A 23,477-nucleotide genomic window follows, 5' to 3' on the forward strand; every position below is an offset into this window, starting at 1 on the left:
CGTCCTTCAAAATCACATGAAAAAAAAAGCACGTCCCACTGTGTGTTGTGAAGCCTGGAGCTATTTTGTTACTAAAGTGTTATCAGCTTCCTGTTGTCCGTGACCCAAACGAACTCGCATTACTCCTTAGGAATGTCACTGTGCTTTAAGCCCAACCATTTGAGACTAATAAATAAATAAAGAGGCGCAATTGAATATCTGTGAAGCAATACGGATATATATATCTTGCGATTTGCGTTCGATTAGATCTCTAATATCGTGTGAATTTAACAGTTCAGATACATTTCCAATTAAAGCATCCATTTGAAATCCTGTCCTCCTTAAAATAAACCAGTTTACCAAAAAAAAAATAAAACCCAAGAAGTTAAATGCATACAAAATGCATATAAAATAACATTTAATGATTCTTCTTTAAACAGACGGGTTTCAATGAGACTTCAATAATGATAACAAGGTAAATAAAGTGTAAAAAAAACAACAAAAAAGATAAGACTATGAAATGCAGGATAAAATGCCTTCAATCTGTCAGGACAGTTTACATGAAGTAGGACATGAATAAGCACAAAGCGGTGCTGTCACTCCATAGTCTACCTTAGGATTGTTCTAACTCTGTAAATGTATTGTGTAAGTTTTATACAGCGTTAGAGGGACTCGATTCGGTAAAATCGCCACTTAAACAGTCAGCGTTTCAGAAATTCATTACTTGACTTTCATGATCAGATATTTCTATACAGTAAAAAAAAAAAATCCAAAACAAAATAAATCTAAAAAGCAGCTAGTTCTTCCCCCCCTACAGGATACTAAAACTGGCTGTGTGTAGTTTACACGTGATCAGGCTTTATGTGCAAGCTAGAATGTGAATGCTACATGTCTGAAGAACCAAGCTTGTGCCTTTATTATGGCAAAGTGACGCTTTCGACTGCAATACAAAAGGCATTTAGATTGTAACATGCCTTCTCATTTTTTTAGAACAAAATGCCCCCAAAAAACATTAAAAGTGGCAGTAAATGGTATTTTATCTGTTCTAATTCAGTCCCACGCAATAGTATCTCTGATAATTACATGGCTTATCAAGATATTAGAACAGGCATTCATCTTTCCAAAACCTCCTACATCTATTATTATTTGATATTTATTTTCCTTAAGCTTTTTTAAATCACATTTTAAAAGAGATTCTACTTATTGCTCCTTTAAAATGGAGTGCGAGTGTATGTGTGTGTGTGTGTGTGTGTGTGTGTGTGTACGTGTGTACAGTTACATAAGGCAAGCTCCCAATAAATGGTATGAAAGCTTACTGAGAGAAAGGACTGAACACCAGCTGGGTGATATAAGAAAGTGCCCTACATTCTGTTCCATTCTACCAGGCTTCTGTAGGTCGGTCACTGTTTAGCGCCAAGAACCGATTTCTATAGCTTGTACTAGAGGCTGAATTTAAGAGACCAAATTAGTAAACAGGAAGACAAATATTTCAGAGATGGCACGGACACGAAGGCATCCACCGAGCATGTATGGAAACTTCTGTGGATTTTCTACTGGATGTAGTGGTGGAAAGGCAAAAAATTCCAAGTGTGGCTACCTTAGTCCACGTAGATTAAATCTCTTATCCAAGATATTAGAACATTTAAAACAGTCTGATATAGACTTTAGGTGATATAATTATAAGTAGTAGTAATAATAATAATAATAATAATAATAATAATAAAAGTCTGTGAGGTTTTCCTTGGCAGTCTCTGAAAAGAGAAGCTCTTTGTGTGGATCCACAATTCCCACATGAACCTTTTCTGGTTTTAGGCTACCACCAAAGTAAAGAGCATTTTGCATCTGATATAAGAAAAGCCTAAATGTCTTCTCAATTTCATCTTCTCTTTTTCCTTTTACCCAAGACCCCCCATCCCTCCACCCCCCAATATGGATAAGCTGTGGGCCTGTCTCCTTAATTCTCTTTTCTCAGAGGCGTGTCTGGGCTTCGGGGACGTAGATCTCGATGTTGTCTGAGCTCTCGGTGGTCGAGTTCTGTTTGACTGACTGCGCTCTCTTGGCTGCCATCAGTCTCTTGCGGGCTTCCTGCCTCTGTTTATCTGCCGTGTCGCTGCTTTTCTCTCGGTTCAACACCGCCTTGGTCTTCCCAGGTTTCTTTGGCACAGGTGGAGCCTGTTTCTGAGTTTTCTAGAGAGCAGAAGTACACAGAAACTGGGTTTACATGCACAGTCATTTGGCAGTTATCGAATTATTCATGTAGGTATGCAAACAGAATGGCAAAATATATTTAATCAGAAGAATTGATTCAATTTCAAATGAGATTCTAACCCTGAGCTATTCAACACGTACACACACACACACACACACACACACACACACACACACACACATATATTTTAGATTCATTATTATATATATATATATATATATATATATATATATATATATATATATATATATATATATATATATATATATAATTAACATTTATGATGATGATTTTTCTACTACATGGATGTGCAAGCATAACTGAAAACTCACAAACAGATACCTAACCCTAATTAATGGGTTGATCTATACAAAAGTTTGACTAATTACAAGTGACACTATATTGTGGAAAGTTCGGACACCTGGTCTTAAGTTTGGTATGTGCTTTTTGAGCATTGCATTGCACTTTTAATCCCAATTTGCTCATAATTCCCTCCATTCTTCTGGAAAGCTGTTCCACTAGATTTTGTAGTGTGCTTGTGGAAATTTGTGTTGATCAGCCACAAGGGTGTTAGTAAAGTCAGGTACTGATGTAGGGCAAGGAGGCCTGTAGTGCAGTCAGTGTTCCAATGTTCCACTGTTCCAAGCCAAAGGTTTTTAGTAGGTTTGAGATCAGAGCTCTATAGCAGGTCACTCAAGTTCTTTCTCTCCAAACCATGTATACCATATCTCCATAGAGCTTGCTTTGTGCACAGGGGCATTGCCATGCTGGAACAGGTTTGGGTTTGCAAGTTCTAATGAACGTATAATGTGTGTGCCTCCAGCTTTGTGTTACCAGTTTGTAGGAACCACCTCATAAAGCAGGAAAGGTCAGGTGTCCCAATACAATTGTCCATATAGCGTACTTTAAAGTAATGATGCCACCGCTTCACTATGAAAAAAAAACATCTTTCAAATCAGCATAGCTACATAAATTCATACAGTAGCCTATACCTGTTTGTCTGGAGAATCTCGATCCAGTTTCCAGTCATTAGATTTGAGGTGGTAAAGCTCATCAAACTTGAGGCTAATGTCTTCTATCGAGAGCTGCAGAAGATCCCAGAATCCTGCCAAGTCCTGAGCTGTGGGCCTTGGGTTAGCATTCACATTCTATAGAAAAAATCCAGAAAGAAAAAAAGAAAAAACAATTAGCAGCTTAATTGGGATTATTACTTAAAACAAGCAAATATAAACACACCTGTAAGGTGGACTGGCTGCTAGTTGTAAATGATTGGTAAAGGATAAGATGGAGGAATTAATGCTTTTGAAATTTGAAAGCTGCCAAATAGACACAAGGGGGCAGTGTAACACAAGAATGATCAAAAACCAAGTGTGTGACACCAGTCAGTCAGGGCTCATTCAGAGCCACCATTTACTTCTGGGAGGTGAAATTTAACAGGAAAACCTAAAGTGACAGTAACCCGAGCTGATTGAGGCTTGATTACGCTGTCCACCACACTGCATTCCATCGTTTTGTATTTATGCCTCCGCGCTCTAAAATTCTGTCTTCTGATTGGTCAGGCATTTTTGATATATTTTTCTTCCTAAAGCAGCACAGCTCTGACAGTAGTGGCATGGAATCTCAGTAAGTAAAAGACTTTGAACTACTAATCAGAAGGTTATGAGTACAAATCCATGACTGTCATCCAAGTACCATAAATGTAATTGCAGTGGTGGCAAATCACACAGATGCTTATTTAGCTTCCCTGTTAGCGATCTGAAACAGCTTTATATCTTCAGCACAAGACTTTGTGCCGCCTCTCTAACATGACACGTAGCATTTTTTATTCTTTTCGGTTTTTCCTAATATTAAGGGAGGTGAAATAAAAACGTGTGCAGACACAAACTAATTTATTGCAGAAAGATTAACATCCTAACATTAAATGTGTAAATCTTTATAAATAAGAACGTTGTAATCACTAGCAATCTTCTGAGGTATAATAAGAACAAAAACACTTAAATAAATGCTGTTATTATTGAATAATCAATTTCAGGGCAGCAATAGTACTTTACTTTGCACTCGACCACACTGCACCACCTCAACGGTGGAACATCCTGAGGTCTTTTGTTTCTTACTTTTAACCCTATGTTGTAAGATGGCCATGTTTATATGCAGATATTTTTACAAGCTGAAAAAATTCCAAACCGTTTAAAAGACGCATCCCTGTGTACGCTGTCGGAAATCTCCGTTTAAATAAATAAACAAATATTTACCTGCCATCCACACCATATTTATATGCAGCCGACGAGACGAAATTACTGCCAAAAAATGAGAATCTCTCAACAAGAGTTCTGGCGGTGGACCAAAAAGCTGCTGTTACGGCTGCATATCAGGTAAACGTTCAGCTGCATCACTTGATTTTCAGGACGCTTTGCATCATTTTAGACTCTGCAAAATGTCCTCTACGTGTCCTTATTAAATAGAGGCGTGAAATATCTTTTTCAAACTTTGGTAATATCACTCCGACAGATGCTTTTCAAATCTGCTGCATACAGATTTGTTTCCTCAAATCAAACATGCCACACGAGCACACGGAAAAACAACAAAAGACATTAAAAGAGATCGATCAAGTATGGACATTCTACGAATGAACAGCCCAATAATAAAATTATAAAAAAAAAATAGAGCTTGGAAAATATCTTCAGCAGCTTTCTTTCCAATATTATCCACTAGTAATAATATCCTGATTATATCCTGAGCTCAGATGGTAAACCAGTCTTTATTCTATTTGTTGGGTTGCGTGATGGTTTGATTGTACAAGCTGTTTTTACAGATCATTAGGCTGCAAGTAGACATGGCTCTTCTGACCCTGTTTCTTCTTAGCTTCATGTTCAACTTTATAACAGACTTGCTTTAAAATCACTTCAACACGTCTACAAGTGTTTGTACTTTGATCTAATAAGCTGATGTGTGAGATTATAAAAGATTACTTCATGGCAGTGGGTGACATTCTTCAGCTATGTATATAACAATAGTCAGTGACTGTGATGTGCAGATAGCATGAAAACCATAATCCATTTTTTCTGTGATCGATCGCTTACTTGTGTGTGAGGAACAATAAAGAGAAACTCACCAAATTTTGTTCACATAGCCCTCTGAACTGCTGAAACTTTTGAGACATGAGGAGCTGAGCACTGCCCACTGCACTGCGTACCTTACCCAGCACTGCACACACACGCGCACACACACAATCAATAATTTGCTGAACACACACACCTTACAAACCACCTGCCATAAACACAAACAGTACACATGCAATATTATCTGTTTATTCTAAGCAAAAAATATATATGCAATTTTGTCCCATATGAATAAAGGCTTTTCTGTAATAACAGCGCTGATTGAAAAGGTTTCATCTTTTCACAATTGGCACTACTTTTACAGTCAACCCTCCATTTTAGTCCCTTGTTTTTCATTTATTTTTATTTGCTCTTACAATTATCTAATTACAACAACCACCCAATTCACTACTGACACCAAAAATGTAATCCAAAACCACCACCGACCAAATTTATCAGTCAATATTTAAAACTGATCACATCCAATTTAGTTTTTTAGAACTTAAATAAGTCTTGAGCTTTCTCAAATGAAGTGCTTTTGGTAAAAAAAAAAAAAATTTAGATAAACCTGAATGGCAGAAATGCTGCATAATGAAATGTGGAACATTTGACCCTTTTTTGCCTTTAGCTGTTGAAAAATTAGCCAAGTTGAAAACCACCAGATGGCGCTACATTTAAATCTGGCTGAAAAATGATTGCGTTATGCTACAGTCTATGGCTACCACACCATACATTTACTTTTTTTTTAATAAATAGTAATTTCAGGTACTTGTGTATATATTTAAAAAACTAAATAGTATAATTTTTGAGTCACACTTTGTAGTCAGCAGATGCACAGACAAACACACATCATTTTCTCCCTTACCCTCCTCTGAGAGCTGGTGCTCTTTGGTCTCCTCGTCCATCTGTTTGCACCATCCCTCCATCCGTGCGGTCTCTGCCTGCAGCAGCTTCAGGAACCAATGTCCATCTCTCCGGCATGCAGACATGCCACCTGACGACACGTGCGTGGGGCCTCCGTTTCCGGTCCCGTTCCCGCTCTCCAGCCAGGGGTCAGGCGGAGGCAAGGAGGAGGGGTCCAGGGCGGGGTCTAAACTCTCTGAAAACGAAGAAGAGCTGCTTCTTGTTGTTGAGCGATTAGTCAGGAGCTGACGAGAAGGGCCGCTGGTTGTCACAACATCATCGTCGTGGCTACCATTGTCGAGAGAAACTTGAGCGTGGAAATCCACGGCTTGGCTGGCACTGTTCACCATGACTTTTTTCTCAGTGGGTCTTGAGGCGTTGGTGTTGGATGTAACACTGGTGACGGAATTAAGAGAGAGATCTTGTGTGTCTGAGTCAGTTTCTTGCTTTGATGCCATACTACTGGAGCGGCTGAGTCTAAAAAGTGTGTGGAAGAGAGAAACAATGAAAAATTTAGACAATATGAATATCCTTCCAAAAAAAAAGACTAAAACTGCATTTAAATTGTTCTGTTCTAGACAAAGAGCTTTAGTGAAAAACTCCTTAGGCAAGTCCTTGGATTCTTATCTGTAACTGATATACTGTATGTAAAAGCCTATGCACAGAACAGCAAACACTGTTCTGAATACCAGATTGAAAAGTGCTGAATTTAGTGAGCTACTATTACAGCAGACCGGAAGTAGGAGTCGTCTCTGGTGGGAGTGTGAAATATACACACACACACATATATATATACATATACATACATACATACATATATACATATATATATATATATATATATATATATATATATATATATATATATATATATATATATATATATATACACATACACATACACATACACACACACACACACACACACACACACACACACACACACACACACACACACACACACACACACACACACACACACACATATATATATATATAAAACACACATATATATAAAAACACACACACACACACACACAATATGCGGCAATACATATAACTCGCGCCTCTCGAATGCGCATGTGCGTTTGTCGGTGGGACAGAGCTCTAGCTGCACTTGTTCCAAGTAGTGAAAAGGAAGTTGTTGGGAATGGGTTTCTTGGCAGAGCAAAAAGTTTGCATAGTTGAGCATTATCTGCACTCATACAGAAGTGGTCGTGATCGTGTCCTCACATGAATAGACAGTGGTATCGACAGGATGGGGCGAACAGCCATGCCGCTCGAGAATCTATAGCCATGCTGCAGGAAAACTTTCCAGGACGGATCATTTCACGTGGTATTGAGCTACTCGCGACTTCTCACGTACGATCAGAATTTTCGTAAGATTGCTCTTAGTCCGGTTCCAAATGAAAAGTCGCGAACTATCAAGGTCACAAGTGTGTCAAATTCCACTGTATTTTATCTTATTTTTCTTCTTTCAGCTGCTCCCATTAGGGGTCGCCACAGCGGATCATCCGTCTTCATACCCACCTGTCCTCTACATCTGCCTCTTTCAAACCAACTACATGCATGTCTTCCCTCACCACATCCATAAACCTCCTCCTTGGTCTTCCTCTTTTCCTCCTTCCTGGTGGCTCCATCCTCAGCATTCTCTAACTGATATACCCCATGTCCCTCCTCTACACCATCTTACTCTCGCATCCCTCACCTTGTCTCCAAAACGTCCTACATGCGCTGTCTCTCAAATAAACTCATTTCTAATCCTGTCCATCCTCATTACTCCCAACAAAAACCTCTGCTACCTCCAGCTCCGCCTCCTGTCTTTTACTCAATGCCACTGTCTCTAAACCATACAACATCTCAGGTCTCACCACAGTCCTATAAACTTCCCCTTTCCATATTTTGCAGATACTCTTCAGCCCAACCTCCACCTTGAACCAGTCTGTCGTTCCTACTGCACACTTCACTGCTGTCACACCGTCCTCATACATATCCTGTAGCACCCTCACATACTTTTCTCCCTCATATAATCAAAAACAAAAATCAACTGGTCCTTTTTAGCTCTTAGAATTAGGTAAACTTGGATCATTGATCCAAAGCACAGCAGCAAATCTATTTCAGAATGGCTGAAATAAACAGAATTAAGGTGTTGCAATGGCCTTGTCAAAGTCCTGACCTCAACCTGATTAAAATGCTATTTCAGGACGATAAGAGAGCTGCACATAAACAAATGCCTGCAAACTTCGATAAACTGAATCAATGGTGAAAGAAGAGTGAGTGGAGTCTTTAACATGTTACAGAAAAAGCATACTTCAAGTTATTACTGCTAAAGCTGCTTCTACAAGCTACTGAATCACATGGATGTTTATTACATCCTGATATGTAAATCGTAAATTCATATAATTCGGAGGTGTACTTTTATTTTCACAACTGTGTTATCTTTATAAGCAATGTAGAAGCGCACAGCGAGTCGATAGAGAACAAACCTTTTCAGAAATTCATATTTATGGGACAATACTGGTAAAATATCTTGGACAATAGCTGCACTTTTCTTCCTCTTGAAACTTATTAATAAAATATAAGGTTACAGGATTGCAGGAAGTGGAAAAGAAAAAAAAAGCGAGGCAGGAAGTACTCACGTCCAGCCGTCCTCCACCTGCACTCCAATTGACTGGAATTTGGCCAATGGCGGTGGTGTCTCGACTCGGGTCTGAATTTCCTGGATGCTGTCCACCTATGATTTTAAATCACAGGGTGTAGGGTTTAGCAACATTCCTTGATTCCAAAGGTCACATAGACATTATAATAGTGTAAAGAGATACATGTAGAAAATACATATGACATATATAACAAATATTCTGTACTGGATGTTTATGATCGCAAATCAAGTCTGAAGAAAAAAACGTGTAGTTTGATGTGCAGTGCTCAATATTAGTACATGATTAAGTCGTCTAACTCTTTCTCGCAGTCTACAGCATCTTTTAAAAAGCCAGATCAGACATAAATCATACCCGACGTGTGCACCCACCTGTATACCAATAGAGGAAAGTTTGCGACGGGGTACGTGGTCCGTCCTGGGCTCGTCTGTTGTGCCTCCTGCCTTCAACTGCTCATTCTGCAGCTCACGAGAGGAGTTGGATGCAAGCACAACAGCTGCTGGAACCTCGCTAGGTCCAAGCACAGACGGATGATTTCGTGACCCTTTTGTCAGGCTGCTGTCGGACGAGCTGCCGTTGGTGTGGCTCCTGCGCTCGTGGTTGTCCAGGTAACCGTCCTGCGCCGATTCGGTGCTGCTCTGCACTGTGACTGAGATAAAGGGCTTGGAGTTGGAATTGCGGGGAGGGACAGGGGGCGGAGCTATCTTCTTACACGTTGTTATACATGTTGAGACTGCACAGAAGAGTGTTAAAAGGAAACATTACCATTACACCCAAAACCAAGCAAAAACCTAGCTAATGTCAGTTTTGCTATTGTGCCTATACAAAGGGGCCATTTTGGTCCAATTCACTGGAATTGCACCTTTTTGTAATCTTGAATATACACTATATTGCCGAAAGTTTGCGGAAACCTGGTCACAAGTATGGTATGTGCTTTTGAGCATTGCATTCAATATTTAGTCGCAATTTGCTATAATTCCCTCCACTCTTCTGGGAAGATGTTTTACTAGATTTTGGAGCGTGCTTGTAGACATGTGTGCTCAATCGGACACGAAGGTGTTGGTAAAATCAGGTACCGATGTAGGTGAGGAGGCTCTACAGCAGAAGATCTTCCACGCCAACCCATGCAAAGTCTTGCTGGAACAGGTTCGAGTCTAAGTTTAAGTGAAGGGAACATTTTTATCTTCCTTATACGATGGTGTGCCTTTGGCTTTGCGATACGTTTTGTCAAAGAACCACGTGTGGCTGGGAACGTCAGGTGTGCCAATACTTTTGTCCATATAGTGTAGTGGCTGTGTGTTGAAATTAGCTAGGATGTGATTCCGCAAACTAAAAAACACTGAGCACAGCTAATGTTTATCTCTCCATCTTTCTGTGTGCGTCTGTGTGAGAAAGGTCATGGAATGTCTGTAATAAAGGACTCATTCAGCCCACACCCCAAAGCATTCGAATATATGTGGGTAAATACCCAGGAAATGATGCGGATGAAGGAAGTCTTGACTGGCTCTTATTTTCTTATTTAAATTCACCAGAGTGCTGTTGCTTTTTAACTCTCCTTATGTTTCAGGTCTCATTTTATTGAATCTAAAGATTAACTGTTGATCTTTTGGTCAATATTATTGATGTATAATTGCACACAAAAAACAGAGGGTGCACTGCGACTTGTTTACGGCTAAACAAAAAGACAAAAGGCTAAAAGCATTGTGTTCGGCATTTACCATTGAGTAAGTAGACCGCAATCGGTCTATGATGCAGCGGCGCTTTAGTGATGATGGAACTCCTTTATATGGGAACAACCTGCTCTGTATAATACACATGTACATTTATTTACAAAAGGTTTACACAAAGTGTTTTTTGGGTCGATTTTTATGTCCCACACATACAACCATTCCCATATTTCACTGCACGCGTTTAGAGTAGCAGTGTTTACCGTACTCTACGCTCTGACGCAAATATGCTGCCCTACTCCCTCTTTTTCCGATGCACCGCTTGTTATTCCAGCCCTGTCTCTCAGTAGGTGGGGGACTGCACATGTGAATGTGTGTTTGGGTGGAGAGGAGTGGAGTGGAGTGGATTTATGAGTGTGTGCAAAGATGTGTGTGTAAGCATTCAAGGCTGCATGCATGTTTGTCGTCTCAGCATGAGGTAACAGAGGCAAGTTTTGGTGAATATGAGTGCAGCCATCCAGCGAACATTTGTTAAAAAGAAGGCAGCGAAGCTCACAGAAATGTTCCTGTGTGCTTTTTGGTCATATCATTCATATATAGTTCTCTACATTCCATACTGACCTACAGCTGTGCATCGTGTGTGTAAATCTCATCATCAGACAATAATGTTGGCCTAAAATCCCAACTATGTTTACAATGTAAAACATGACAGGAAACATGCAGCAGGCTGAGCCATAAAAAAAAATCCTGTTCCTGTTTTGTCTAATAGCAGGTATTTAAAGTCCTGTGCAAACATGCGAGAGAGAGATTAAGGGAAACCAGCAAGACAAAAGAGTTGCTGTCAACTTTGCACCATGCTAATTGTTGCTCTTGGTGTGTATTTCAAGACTTTATGCTTCCAGAAACCATAGTCGCAACCAGAGACGTGAACTCATTCAATGTGAGTAACTTTCCTGGTTGCTCAAAGTGTAACTAAACAAGATTACGCTAGCTTCATTAGGAACACATTAACACTAACCATTAATCATTTATCACACAGGATGGTGTGAAAAACAACACATCCAATGTGGGTTGCTATTTAATTTAAGAATTGAAAAGAAAATAATCGGACTGGTTCGAGCGGACAGGATGGCCACGATAACTCAAATGATCACTGTTTACAAACTTGGTGAGAAAAGAAGCATCTCATCAAAGCTTAAGGAGAATGAGCAACACAAGAAGACGACCAAATCAGATTCCGCTTATGTCAGCCAAGAAGAAGAATCTGTGGCTACATTGGTTTAATCTGACTGAAATGAAAGAGCTGCTGTGTTTCAAATAACACACACCGCTCACCAGAAACAGACTGCTTTTTTATAATGCCGAGCTTACGGAAAACATACCCTGCTCTCAGAATAAGACCAGACAATCATAAACACACTGACTCAGTTCAACTAATCGGCTTCTTTAATGCTCTGCACTTTAACTTCTGTTTTCTATCCTAATAGATTTTTCTTCCATTGGTTGAAGCTGAAATAAATTCCTCACTTGGTGAATGGGGAATTCCAGGCTACAGAAAGAAATATGGTGCAGATCTGAGTCAGCTGAGTCAACACTGCTGGCCATCACTCCCTTGACTGGAGACTGCTTACGGCTTATGAATCACGTCATATGAGCGATGATTCCTTTGCCGTTGCTGAGTGACTCGGCCTCAGACTAGGCTGGATAGTTGGATAGTCCCTCCTGGCTTTGTAATAGCCTCTTAATGGATTGTGCAAGTTGATACATGAACGTGTCCTGAGTCAGAACTTTCCTTAACTGGAGTTCACCAATGAAGACATACGCAACAAAGTGCAAAACGTCAGTGTACCTCCAGGTTCAAGTGATGAGACTGAACATGAATATAAATAAATATGAGGAAAATATAACAAAATATAAATGAACTTGGAACTGATTCTTGCTCCTGATTTTTCTTAACTGATTCCCTTCAAGATTTTGATCAAGAACCACATCATATTGCTACAATGCGGAGTGGTCCAACTAGTTTGACCTCAATTTTGATGATGGAATCCTGGGTTTTCATTGGTCGAAAGGTGGCGATTAATATTCATTAGCTCACAAGCTGATGAAGTCTCAAATAAGGTGGTGTGGATTCATTTTCTATAAGAGCACTGCTCTGAATATAGTTCTGGTAGTAACAAAGTTTATATTCAAGCACTCGTGCTGTTATGATACTGTTTCTATAGTAACATCTCCCACACAGGGACTTGTATAGTGGAAGCTCCACATATTCAAAACCTGCTGATAAAAATAATAGACACAATGAAGCAATATGAATAATCATTTATTTGGTGAAGTTTCTAACTTGGAGATGTTATTTTTTCATAATAAAAGGAGTCTTGAGTAGGGCTGAAACGATTTTTCAAGTAACTTGAAAAAAATCTGATGCACTCCCCTTTAAACTCTGGAGACCTCTGGATAGGCAACACAGAAGATGCTGCAGAATTAAAAAAATTGAGGAACAGGGAGAGGGAAATGATGATTTAGGCCAACAAAAAACGACAAAGTTGGCAAAGTTTGGAAACATTTCAAACTAAAACAAAGAAAACTTAGAAGAGTGTTTTTTTAAAAATAATTTGAAATAAAATTTTCAATTAAAATATAATTTTTTTTATTATTATTTGTATTTTGATGTAATACGGCAATTAAATGCACTAAATTGATTTTTTTTTTTACAGATATTTTTGTATGTAAGCAATAAATGTACATTTTTCTAAAAAAGGAAACAAATGACGTTCATATTAAGAGACCAGTCTTTTTACTCGATTAATCAATGGAATAATCGGAGGAATACTCGATTACTAAAATAATCGATAGCTGCAGCCGTAGTCTCGAGAATCAGTTTTATTTTTTTAAAGGTTATACGTGTTCCACCATAGGACAGTCTTAAGAACAGTGGAGTGTATGCCTAAGGCTTTCCCTTTAACATAACAATCTGTGTTTTTTTTGCATGTCTAATTCATGTAATTTTAAGAGAAGGAACTTGTAATAGAATAATAATAACAAGTAGGCACAACTAGATAACATTAAAATCATGATGTGTCATGCTTTCATAAACAATTATTGCAACAGTTGGGAGATTGCTGTGGTACAACCAAAGAGATGGTTGTTGACTTCAGGAGAACACAGAGTGTCCATTTTCCACTGATCATCGATGGATCCTCTGTGGAGATCGTCAGAAACATCAAATTCTTTGTTCATCTGCCGGATAACTTTACCTGGTCACTTAACACCAGCTCCATCACCAAGAAAGCCCAACAGCGTCTCTACTTCCTGAGAAGGCTGAGAAAAGCTAATTTCCCTCGCCCCATCCTGTCCATGTTCTACAGAGGGACCATTGAGAGCATCCTGAGCAGCTGCATCACTGCCTGGATTGGGAACTGCACCGTCTTGGATCGCAAGACCCTACAAAGGATAGTGAGGAAGGCTGAGAAGATCATCGGAGTCTCTCTCCCCTCCATCATGGACATTTACACCACACGCTGAATGCGCAAAGCCAAAAGCATTGTGGACGACCACACACACCCCTCACACACACTCCTCACCCTCCTGCCATCAGGGAAGAGGGTCTGAAGCATTCAGGCCTAACATCCAGACTGTGCAACAGTTTTTCCCCTCAAGCCATCAGGCTCCTCAACACACAGAACTGAACTGAAACTCACACACAATCACTCAACTGTGTGTTACTGAACTGTACAACCTGAACTCAACACACACTCAGTACTCATGTCAATCCAATGTACCACCATTTATTATTTATATTTAATCATATTATACTGTTTACATGCGTTGTTTTGCACCTCTCGACTGTTGCTACTGCTGTTTTTGCACTGCATTGTGTTTATGTTTACATATACTCTTTTGTTCATAGTCCTTTATAGTCCTCTTTTGACAGTACTGTAGATTCAGAGTATACAGTTGGTTTACTGGTCGGCGCTATTTTGTGTTGTTTGTTTGCACAAGGTTGCACTCGATGCACTTTATGTGGTGAACATTTTAGTTAACTCCGTGTTCAGTTATGTAGCTTGATGTTTAAATGTAGCGCCAGGGTTCTGGGGGTCTCGTTTTCACTGTGTAACGACAATAAAAAGCTTCTTGACGTTCTCGTCTCGACTCGTTCTCGCCCAGTTATGTTTAATTCCTCACTCATCTGTGATGGTGGACTATATTTAGTTTCGGGAGTTCAGCTGTAGTTATGAAGCACGCAGATACATTATCTCGTTCTTTGCAGTGTCAGCATTTGCTGTGTTCAGCGCATACATGAACAGTCCGCAACGCTTACGCATGAATCCCCGAGTTGGCTGAAAAATAATCAAACGCTTTAGGCAGTGCCCTACCCAAACACAAACAGTGCTTATTCAAGTCAACCAAACACACCCTTCCTGAACGCTACAGGTGTGCCACAAACACTTTAAATATCTCATTACTTTACATTTTTTTTACATTTGAATGAAGCTTTTTTTCCATGCTTGATAGAATAAAAAGAGAAAGTCTAAAGCTGATACTGCAACCTGACTGGTTCTGGTTGTTTTCTACATTTAAGATGACAGTAATGACAGGAGACATTTAAAATAAATTCCTCAAACACATTAACAAACATTCTCTGTCTTCATAAACTGAGATAAGTGACAAGCCGGTTCCTGGGCAGCAATCTTACATTCAACAGTGAAATATTAGGAAGACTTGTGTGCTTGGGTGTGACTCGAGACAATGTTCATTATAAGGGTCAGGACTGGGGCACTACCCATGAACTCAGAAAAGAAAGAGGGAAGTAGTCCATACATGACAGTATGGACAACATTCTGCTGTATTCAAAAGAGTTCAGGTGCAGTCTTCATTGTTCAGTTTACACATTTGGTGTATTTTGTCGGACAGAATGCTGGCAGGCTGAATCAGTAAAGCGGAATAAAGACCATTAAATAAATATTTTGTATCCTGCACTTATTTTTGTACATTATTAATTTTGAGTATTTTTGGTATGTTTCCCTTATTATACAATTTTAATAAATATGGAAAAACACAACAACGACAGTCTCTGACTGGATTTTTGTTTGAGATTTAGGATGCTAAACACCAATCATATTTATATCTATTTTTAATATATATGTATACACTAATACCCCATTTATCACGGTGGTTACATTCCAAAACTGTCCGCGATAAACGGGGATTACTGTTTGCAATATTATATATATATATATATATATATATATATATATATATATATATATATATATATATATATATATATATATATATATATATATATATATATATAAGGATGCACCGAATATTCGCCACCGAAAATTTTCGACATAAATGGCCCAGAAGTGCATTTTCGGTTTTCGTCCTAAAGACTTTGATCACCGAAAAAACACGGCCGAAACAGTTTGTTGTGATGACGCAAACAGAAACCGCGGCCCGCACGTGCATGTCTAAAACAACATGTCTGCGGTGTGGACGTATTTCAGTATATCTGAGAAAGACCCACGGATAGCGATTTGCAAAACATGTAATGCCGAAATTTCGTCTGCAAAGACTTTCTCCACGTCGGGTTTAATTTATCACCTGAAATCCAAACATCCCGATCGCTATGCTGAATATGAGAAGAACGCGGCACAGAAAAGCAAAACCCCTCCGAGCATGCGCACTCCGTCTGTGGCGAACGTTTTTAAAAAGGCAGGATGTTTCCCAGTGATAGTGTTGTATTGTTGTATCTTTAAACAGTTGCACTTGTTCTGAATGCACTTTGTTTTTATGAAAGAACATATTTAATTGTACAACCTTTCAGCAGGCCAGAGGGCCTTTACATTATTATTTAATGTACACATGAGTGCATTTAAGTTAAACATAAGTTTGAATTTTTATTTATTTTATCCTGTGCATTGTTGCAATGTGCTATAAATAAATATTTTCATAATTTGTAATTGATTTATTCTTTGAAACTTTAATATTAATTTATGCAATTGAAATGCCTTGATTTTAGTAAGGTTAGTACACAGTCATAGCCATTAATGCAATGGTAATAATAATTGGCATAATTTCTTTCGGTGTTTCGGTTTTCGGCCTTGCTTTCCTCTTTTTCGGTTTCGGCCCAGAATTTTCATTTTGGTGCATCCCTAATATATATAATATTGCAAACCATCTATCCATCTATTCTACTTCAGGCCTGCCTTCATGATGGAAACTGAGGCCTCCTCCATATAGCTATATGTGTTTTAAGGATACTGAATTAAAGCTCAATACAGTTTGTGTACAAACCCACAAATTACTAACCGATCAGCTTACAGACTTAAAAGTTGGAACAGTTTGGAAAACATGTGCTGTGGTATTCAGCCCTCTCTTCATCCATAATGCGAAAAAACATCTTTTTCCACCAGATTTTGCCTTAAAAACACATCGAACCTGAACAAAAACGGGCCTGACAGTGAACAGCTCTTTCAGTATCATTAAAATGTCTAAAGATAACCTGACAGCAGATCAGAGTCTGATGAACAAGTTTTCATGCTCCAGGAGCGACAGACTAACGTATTAAGCTTAAATAGTTTTAAAGGGTGCTACATGCCCATGTACACATCCGGAACTTTCACACACTCATTCACTGTCTGTTTCTCACACACACACATGCACATGAACACACCCCTAAGATATGTTGACAGCTTTGCTGATAGTAGCCTCAGTGATGAGACGGCACATAGGAATGTGGCTGTCATGCTGTTAATATGCAGTGCTGTGCTGAGAACAAATTCAGAACTTAACACCTGATCTCCCTCTCCCCCTCTCACACACACACACAATTTAGTTCTGTAAATTGGCTTGTGTCAGCTTACTCACATATAACGTGTGTTGCTTGTTTCTTTATCTCCGCAGAGCCTGCTTTATTTTGGATAAGGATGTGGTAACACTCCTCTAGATAACACTAAGTGAAAGCAGTGAAAATTCTCCGCACGTCGAGACGTTGCTAAACAATGTTATGTATGCATCTACTACTAAATCTCAGTAAATGGAATGTTTCCTCTTTACCTTAAAGTTGAATATTTGTTCCACAGATAGACAGAAAATAAAAACAAGGCACAAACACACACACTATGTAAAACGCAGCTAAGTTCGCCCATCTCACAACCGATTGTTATTAATCTACTGAGGAAGCCTCAAATTAATTGGTAGATAAAAAATAGGGCCACTTGTACAGCCCTAAGCAGACCACCGTAAATATTAAAGTGGTTCATTGCAATGAGAGCTGGCAATTGCCAGAATTTCATGGCTACTCAGATCAATATAACACCAGCTGATTTGATCATCTTTATTCATCCATATCTGGTCCAAATGGATTCATGGATTAGATTTAAGCAGCTGAACTGCACAAAATATAGCAAATTTCCTGGATCGGCTGGAGCTGGAGACTCCCAGTCAGGAAAATAAAAGCAACTTGAAAGAACCATGGACTGCTATATGCGAGGACTTAGTTACGCTTTCAGTCGTGGACTTACATACAGCTTTATACGGCGTCTCTGAAAAGGTATGCAGCATCACTAAAGTAATGGGTGTAAGCATGATCGCATTTGACTGTCTGAAAGAAAGGAAAGCAGAAGGAAAATAAAAAAAGAGAAAGAAGGAGGGATAGTTACTGTCTGCATACCGAGCATATGATGACGCTCCAGGCCCTGCTCAATGTCATATCCTCTAAATAACTCTCCACAAGACCTCGCTAACAGACTAAATCTGGCATCTTTAATAGACTTGATGGAAACCAGAGGATCTTGAAACGTCTTCTGTGTCTCGGCGACCAAATATAGAACGGAAGTCGGAGTTATGTATGAAATTACGCATCCAGGAAATGAGGAAACAAGTGAAACCACATTTACACCCACTAATCAAACCCAACCTCTTCAAAAGCTAGCTAATAACATCTTGCACATTGATTGATGTAGGGCATTGAGAAGGGGTATTTACTACACAGAGACTAAAGAGTGCATTGTAAATTTATGAATTCGAAGTTTGAAACGCAAGTGTAAATAATGCACGCTTCCTGAAGTGCCTTGAGCTGCAAACAGAAAACAGGCCTACACGCGACCAATTACTGCTTTCTTGGAAACAGCTGACCTCCTGATTTAAAAAAGGGCCGCCAACGTGCGATATAAGAAGCGATTTCGACTGCTCTCGCTTCCGGATCTTTTCTTCCACGGCATGCAATTAAGCAGATGGAGACCTAATCATTATCATCAGCCAGGCTAAACTTGGCTACGGCTCTGTGACGCCAAAACTCCTCCACTCCTTACATTATCTTTCATGAAATACATTCAAATCTACGGTGCCCAAACAACTTGCAAAAATCATTCATTAATGTAATAAAACGAGGTGGCTTGGTGGTATAGTGAGTAGTATTGTTCGTTGCCTTACAGCCCCAGGGCCCCTCAATCGTGAGCTCGGTTTCATTATTCTGCATGTTTTCACAGGGTTTCTCTGGGTTCTCCGGTTTCCTTCCACTTTCCAGAATGAATGCACTTAAGGAACAAGCTATATTACGAGTTATGGGTGTGAATATGTGTGAATGACGTATAAATGTGTAATCGTCTCTTGTAATTAGAAGGTTTTACACAGCCAGTCTAATATTTACTGACTCATTTCCATCAGCTACAAGTTTAATAGTTTTTATTCATATTTTGGTGTAACACCTTTCAAGAATTTTTTTTTAATACAAAAAAAAAAACTTTTATTAACATTATTTTTCCACACACAAAAAAAATTAAAAGTTAATATACAACATATTACATAAAAAATAATAAAGGCTTTAGGGTTTTTCATGCAGAATCTCCAACATGCTTAGAAAAACTTACATGCTCATTTCGAGATCCACAAAGTGTACCAAACACTACTAATATTTTTTTTTAAAGCAAACCGTCATCACACCTACTATTCAATTTGCTTTTAGTTGCTGTTTAAACAGTAATTAAACTTACTTTACGCCATCTTCTTTGCATGCAACTTTTCTAACACAGTATAAAAAAAAAAGAAAAAGCACATAACTATTAACCTCTAATGTGTTCGTGGTGATGATCTAAAATCAGCAGACATTTAGAGGAGAGTAAATGTCTGTGCATCTTGATTTGATTACTGACATTGATGAATGGTGAACAAAACGAGGAGAAACTTAAATTAGCATGGCAAAAAATAAAGATCTGCTCCTGACGTATCAGAACAGCTGGTGCACTAATGACCCAATAACAGTCTTCATTTATTATTAATTTGTTAATGTCTTTTTCTAGAAACAACAGAAAAAAAAGAATGTCACATGTACATTACAGCACAATAAAGTTCTTTCTTCACATATCCCAGCTTATTAGAAAGCTTGGATCAGAATGCTGAGTTGGTCATGATACACAGAGGGTTAAGGGCCTTGCCCCAGGGCCCAAAAATGACAGATTGTGGTGCTGGAGCTTAAACCCCCAACATTCTGATCAGTAACCCAAAACCACAAGTGTTGAGCTACCACTTCTCTCTACTTCATTACTGACTAAACTGTTATTCACAAAATCATAGATACTTGTATTGGTTATAGATCGGTTCTATACAATATAAGCAGAATATAAATCTGCCCACATCTGCATTCCCTTTCAGCTCTTTCCATACACAGGCATTAAAGCATTACACAATCATGTAGCCCAGAATATCGTCTCTTACCCAGAGCCTGACAAACATCCGGCATTAAGCACTCAAGTCAGCGTCTCTTAACGCGGTTAATGTTAAATGATGTATGCCGGTTAAAAGGTTATTCTATAGTGATACTTGGTAAACACATGAATAGGTTGCGCCATTTTTTATTGTTTATTTTCTATCCAGCCCACCCCTTATTATGATCCATTTTATGTTCCTTTTCGTACTCTTGCTTCTTTTTTTAAAAAAAATATGCTCTCAACCGTCGCGGCGGTGCCAGTTTACTCTCGCCATGAGCTGACAGCCAAAAAATAAAAAAATAAATAACCCCACACACACTGGCATGCTGCCATATTCGCACCCCTAGCTATGTCACAAACTACAGCATCCCAGTCTATGTCTGAAAGAAAGAAGAAAAAAATCCAAGCACACCATCTGCTCAGATCTACTGTGTCACAAAAATGAATATGAATTAAATGCTAATTTACAGCTTAGTCAGTTGGAACATGATTCTCCGATAATTTATGCTAAGAAGCATGAAAACTTCGCTTGAAAATGCCACAGTCACTTTGGCAAAAAGAAAAGGACAAAAAAACCCGAAAACGTCTGGCTAGGCTAGATCCTTTGTTGCAAAGACGATGGGGTGAGGGGGGGACAGGGTCTAATCTATGAACAACACACAGACGCACACAAAACATACTGGGCATTCTACGGGTTTATGATCGACAGAAACCATCACAGTAAATCTACAAAAAATTTTTTTTATTTCTTACAGCTGATTTTTTCCCCCTTTTGCTACTTTAATATTAAAAAATATTAAAATCAGACTCAGATATAAAAATATTTACTTTTCTCATATGCAGAAACATTCAGCATAAAAGAGACAAATACAGGCTTAAGCACACAGTTTTTGCAAATACGTACAACGGGTAATATTTAGTCATCCCAATTCATTTACATTTTACTGAAACCAACTACATAACGATCAACATAATCACTACTACTACTACATAACACAACCATCTGATTTCACTACTTTCTCTACTATTCTCTATCAGCTGTGCGGTCCTTATCGCTACAAAAGTAATAGATGCTCTTAGCATATTTTATGTAATGGTACAAATAGCCAATCATTGTTTTGTAAATGATTAAAATCTGTAAGCTTTCATTGAATGACAAACCTTGACCTTGATGCAAAAGTTCTCCACCATGCAGGTCTGTCGATTTTACTGTTTTACTGCAGGTCTGTAGAAATGACTTAATAACGAAGCGGCTTTAACTTGGCATAGCAGGAAAGCGGAATAAGTGTAAAGCATGCGTGTGGGAAAAATCCCTCATTATCAAATATCTCTAAACATTCAGAACTGATTTTAGGACCAAACGCCAAAGAAAACAACACGTAGGTTACAATGGGATTTCTTGTTTCGAGAGGCTGTAACATGTTCAGCACCCTGCAGCAGTGCTTTTTAAGGACAGGTGCCAGGGATGAAATGAGTGATTATGTTTTGTTAGAGGTTGTAATGTTTTTTGCGCAAACCAATCGGTAGGTTTCATTTTTTCTTCCATTCAAACTACTGCAGCAAAACTTTTTAAGCCCCAACCGCCTTATTTAAATAACCGACTCTAAGCTACTAAACAAAAAAGAGAAATGTGCTGTCTGACATTGTACAGTGAGAAAAGCTTTGTGTGTGGAAATCCCTCCGTACGGAGTTCCTCCGATTGTAAAAAAAAAACAGGGCGGATTGTTTGTTTAGAAACAACGGGTTATGATGATGCACACAAATCTATGGCTTTCATGCTGGAGCTACTCAAACTATTTTAATTACATAGAAATACAATAGATGAATCATATTGTACTTCTACTCATTATGCTTGCAAATGTTCACACACAACTCAGACCTTTTCCGATTAGTGTTGCCTCATCCTACTGAGCTGCCAAGTCAAAAGTTTCAATATATTAGTAGATAAATATACTATAAATATTATCAATATTTCTATACCCTCAGGCAAGCTAGTTACCACCATTGTTGTTGGTAAGTGTCCTAGCTAGTTCTGCTTATTGCTCCCATTATAACAGTTAAAATCACCAATTCCTTCACCATCCTTTCTCGAAGTTAAGATTTACATCACTACACACTCTCAGTGACACGCGATTCCTCGTTCCTGTGAATTAACTGCTGTTATAGAAATCTAATCATCACCTTTTGGTCAATCAGTATCCAGAGGTCAGCTGAACGATACATATGGAACTTGGTTGAATGGGTTATTCACATGTGCCCACATCTGCATTCTCTTTCAGGCTTTTCCGTACACAGGCATAAAATCCTTTGTGTTAGATTATGTGGACTCTTCACCATACAAGTCCCTGTGAATGAGGGATGAATTATAGAAAACTCATTACACCTTTTGACCAATCAGAATCCAGAATTCAAACGTGGTATAAAGATATATAAATATATGTAACTTGGTTGAATATGTCACTCACCGTTTTGAAAACAAACGATTATGGATCATAGAATAAAGCCAGTGTGGAGTGTGTAAGATCTCACACGAGCTCAGTCAGTTTCCGGACAGTCCCTACGGGTGTGTAAAAAAGAAATGGGCGGAGCCTTTTTTGTCTTGTGGGCCAGTGGGCGGGGCGCTGCGTGGCTGACTGACACCAACCCTTTTAGCTCGAGGCGCGCACACGTGCTCTGATGAACAGTTCAAAGGTGGGATACTGACAGGAATAATAACTTACACAAAGCTAGACGATTAGCACAATGAATACCGGTGGAGTATACTGAAACATTTAAATAAACAGCCGCCTGCCAAAACCATTCGTTTCAATGGAGCGCTAAAAACCGGCTTTCTTGAGGAAAGTAAAACGGCTTCATTGTTAAAACCGAGGAAGACCTTCTCATAGCAAGCTGGAGAGGTCATGTGGATATATCTGAATTCATTATTTTTAGTGAATCAGACCTGTGTATAATCCGCTATTTCGCCTCAGACTGAAAGAGCTGAGAGACACGCGAGCAGGTAGGCGGTTGCTACAGGGAAGCATCCATTACTGTATCACTCTTTAAACAGCACAACCCTCAGAAAACAGAACTTAACCATGTCTGACAGATTTATACAGAATAAAGCACACACACCGAAAAAATCGCAACACATCACAAATAAACGGTAGATGTATGGGTGTATATTTACCTATTTGCCACCCATCACGTATCTTGGTCTCAGCACATCCGTGTTACCGAGGAATTAAATCTCCACTTGGAAACCACTCTTC

The 23,477-nt window shown here is 38.9% G+C and overlaps 1 protein-coding gene across 4 annotated transcripts in view; it reads right to left on the reverse strand.

The window, feature by feature from the left end:
* Positions 1-380: 380 nt before the first annotated feature.
* Positions 381-23,477, reverse strand: part of dlgap4b (discs, large (Drosophila) homolog-associated protein 4b) — a 103,202-nt gene continuing 80,105 nt past the window's right edge. For all 4 annotated transcript variants that reach the window (XM_046846336.1, XM_046846330.1, XM_046846352.1 and 1 more), the window contains 6 exons: positions 9,218-9,579; positions 8,829-8,923; positions 6,152-6,666; positions 5,301-5,392; positions 3,181-3,336; positions 381-2,166 (listed from right to left, as the gene is read on the reverse strand). In XM_046846336.1, coding sequence (XP_046702292.1) covers positions 1,948-2,166; positions 3,181-3,336; positions 5,301-5,392; positions 6,152-6,666; positions 8,829-8,923; positions 9,218-9,579 — 1,439 coding nt within the window. In that variant the 3' untranslated portion in view covers positions 381-1,947. The remainder of the gene's footprint in view (positions 2,167-3,180; positions 3,337-5,300; positions 5,393-6,151; positions 6,667-8,828; positions 8,924-9,217; positions 9,580-23,477) is intronic.

The sequence above is a fragment of the Silurus meridionalis genome, chromosome 1 (assembly GCF_014805685.1).
Source record: "Silurus meridionalis isolate SWU-2019-XX chromosome 1, ASM1480568v1, whole genome shotgun sequence".
Classification (NCBI taxonomy): domain Eukaryota; kingdom Metazoa; phylum Chordata; class Actinopteri; order Siluriformes; family Siluridae; genus Silurus; species Silurus meridionalis.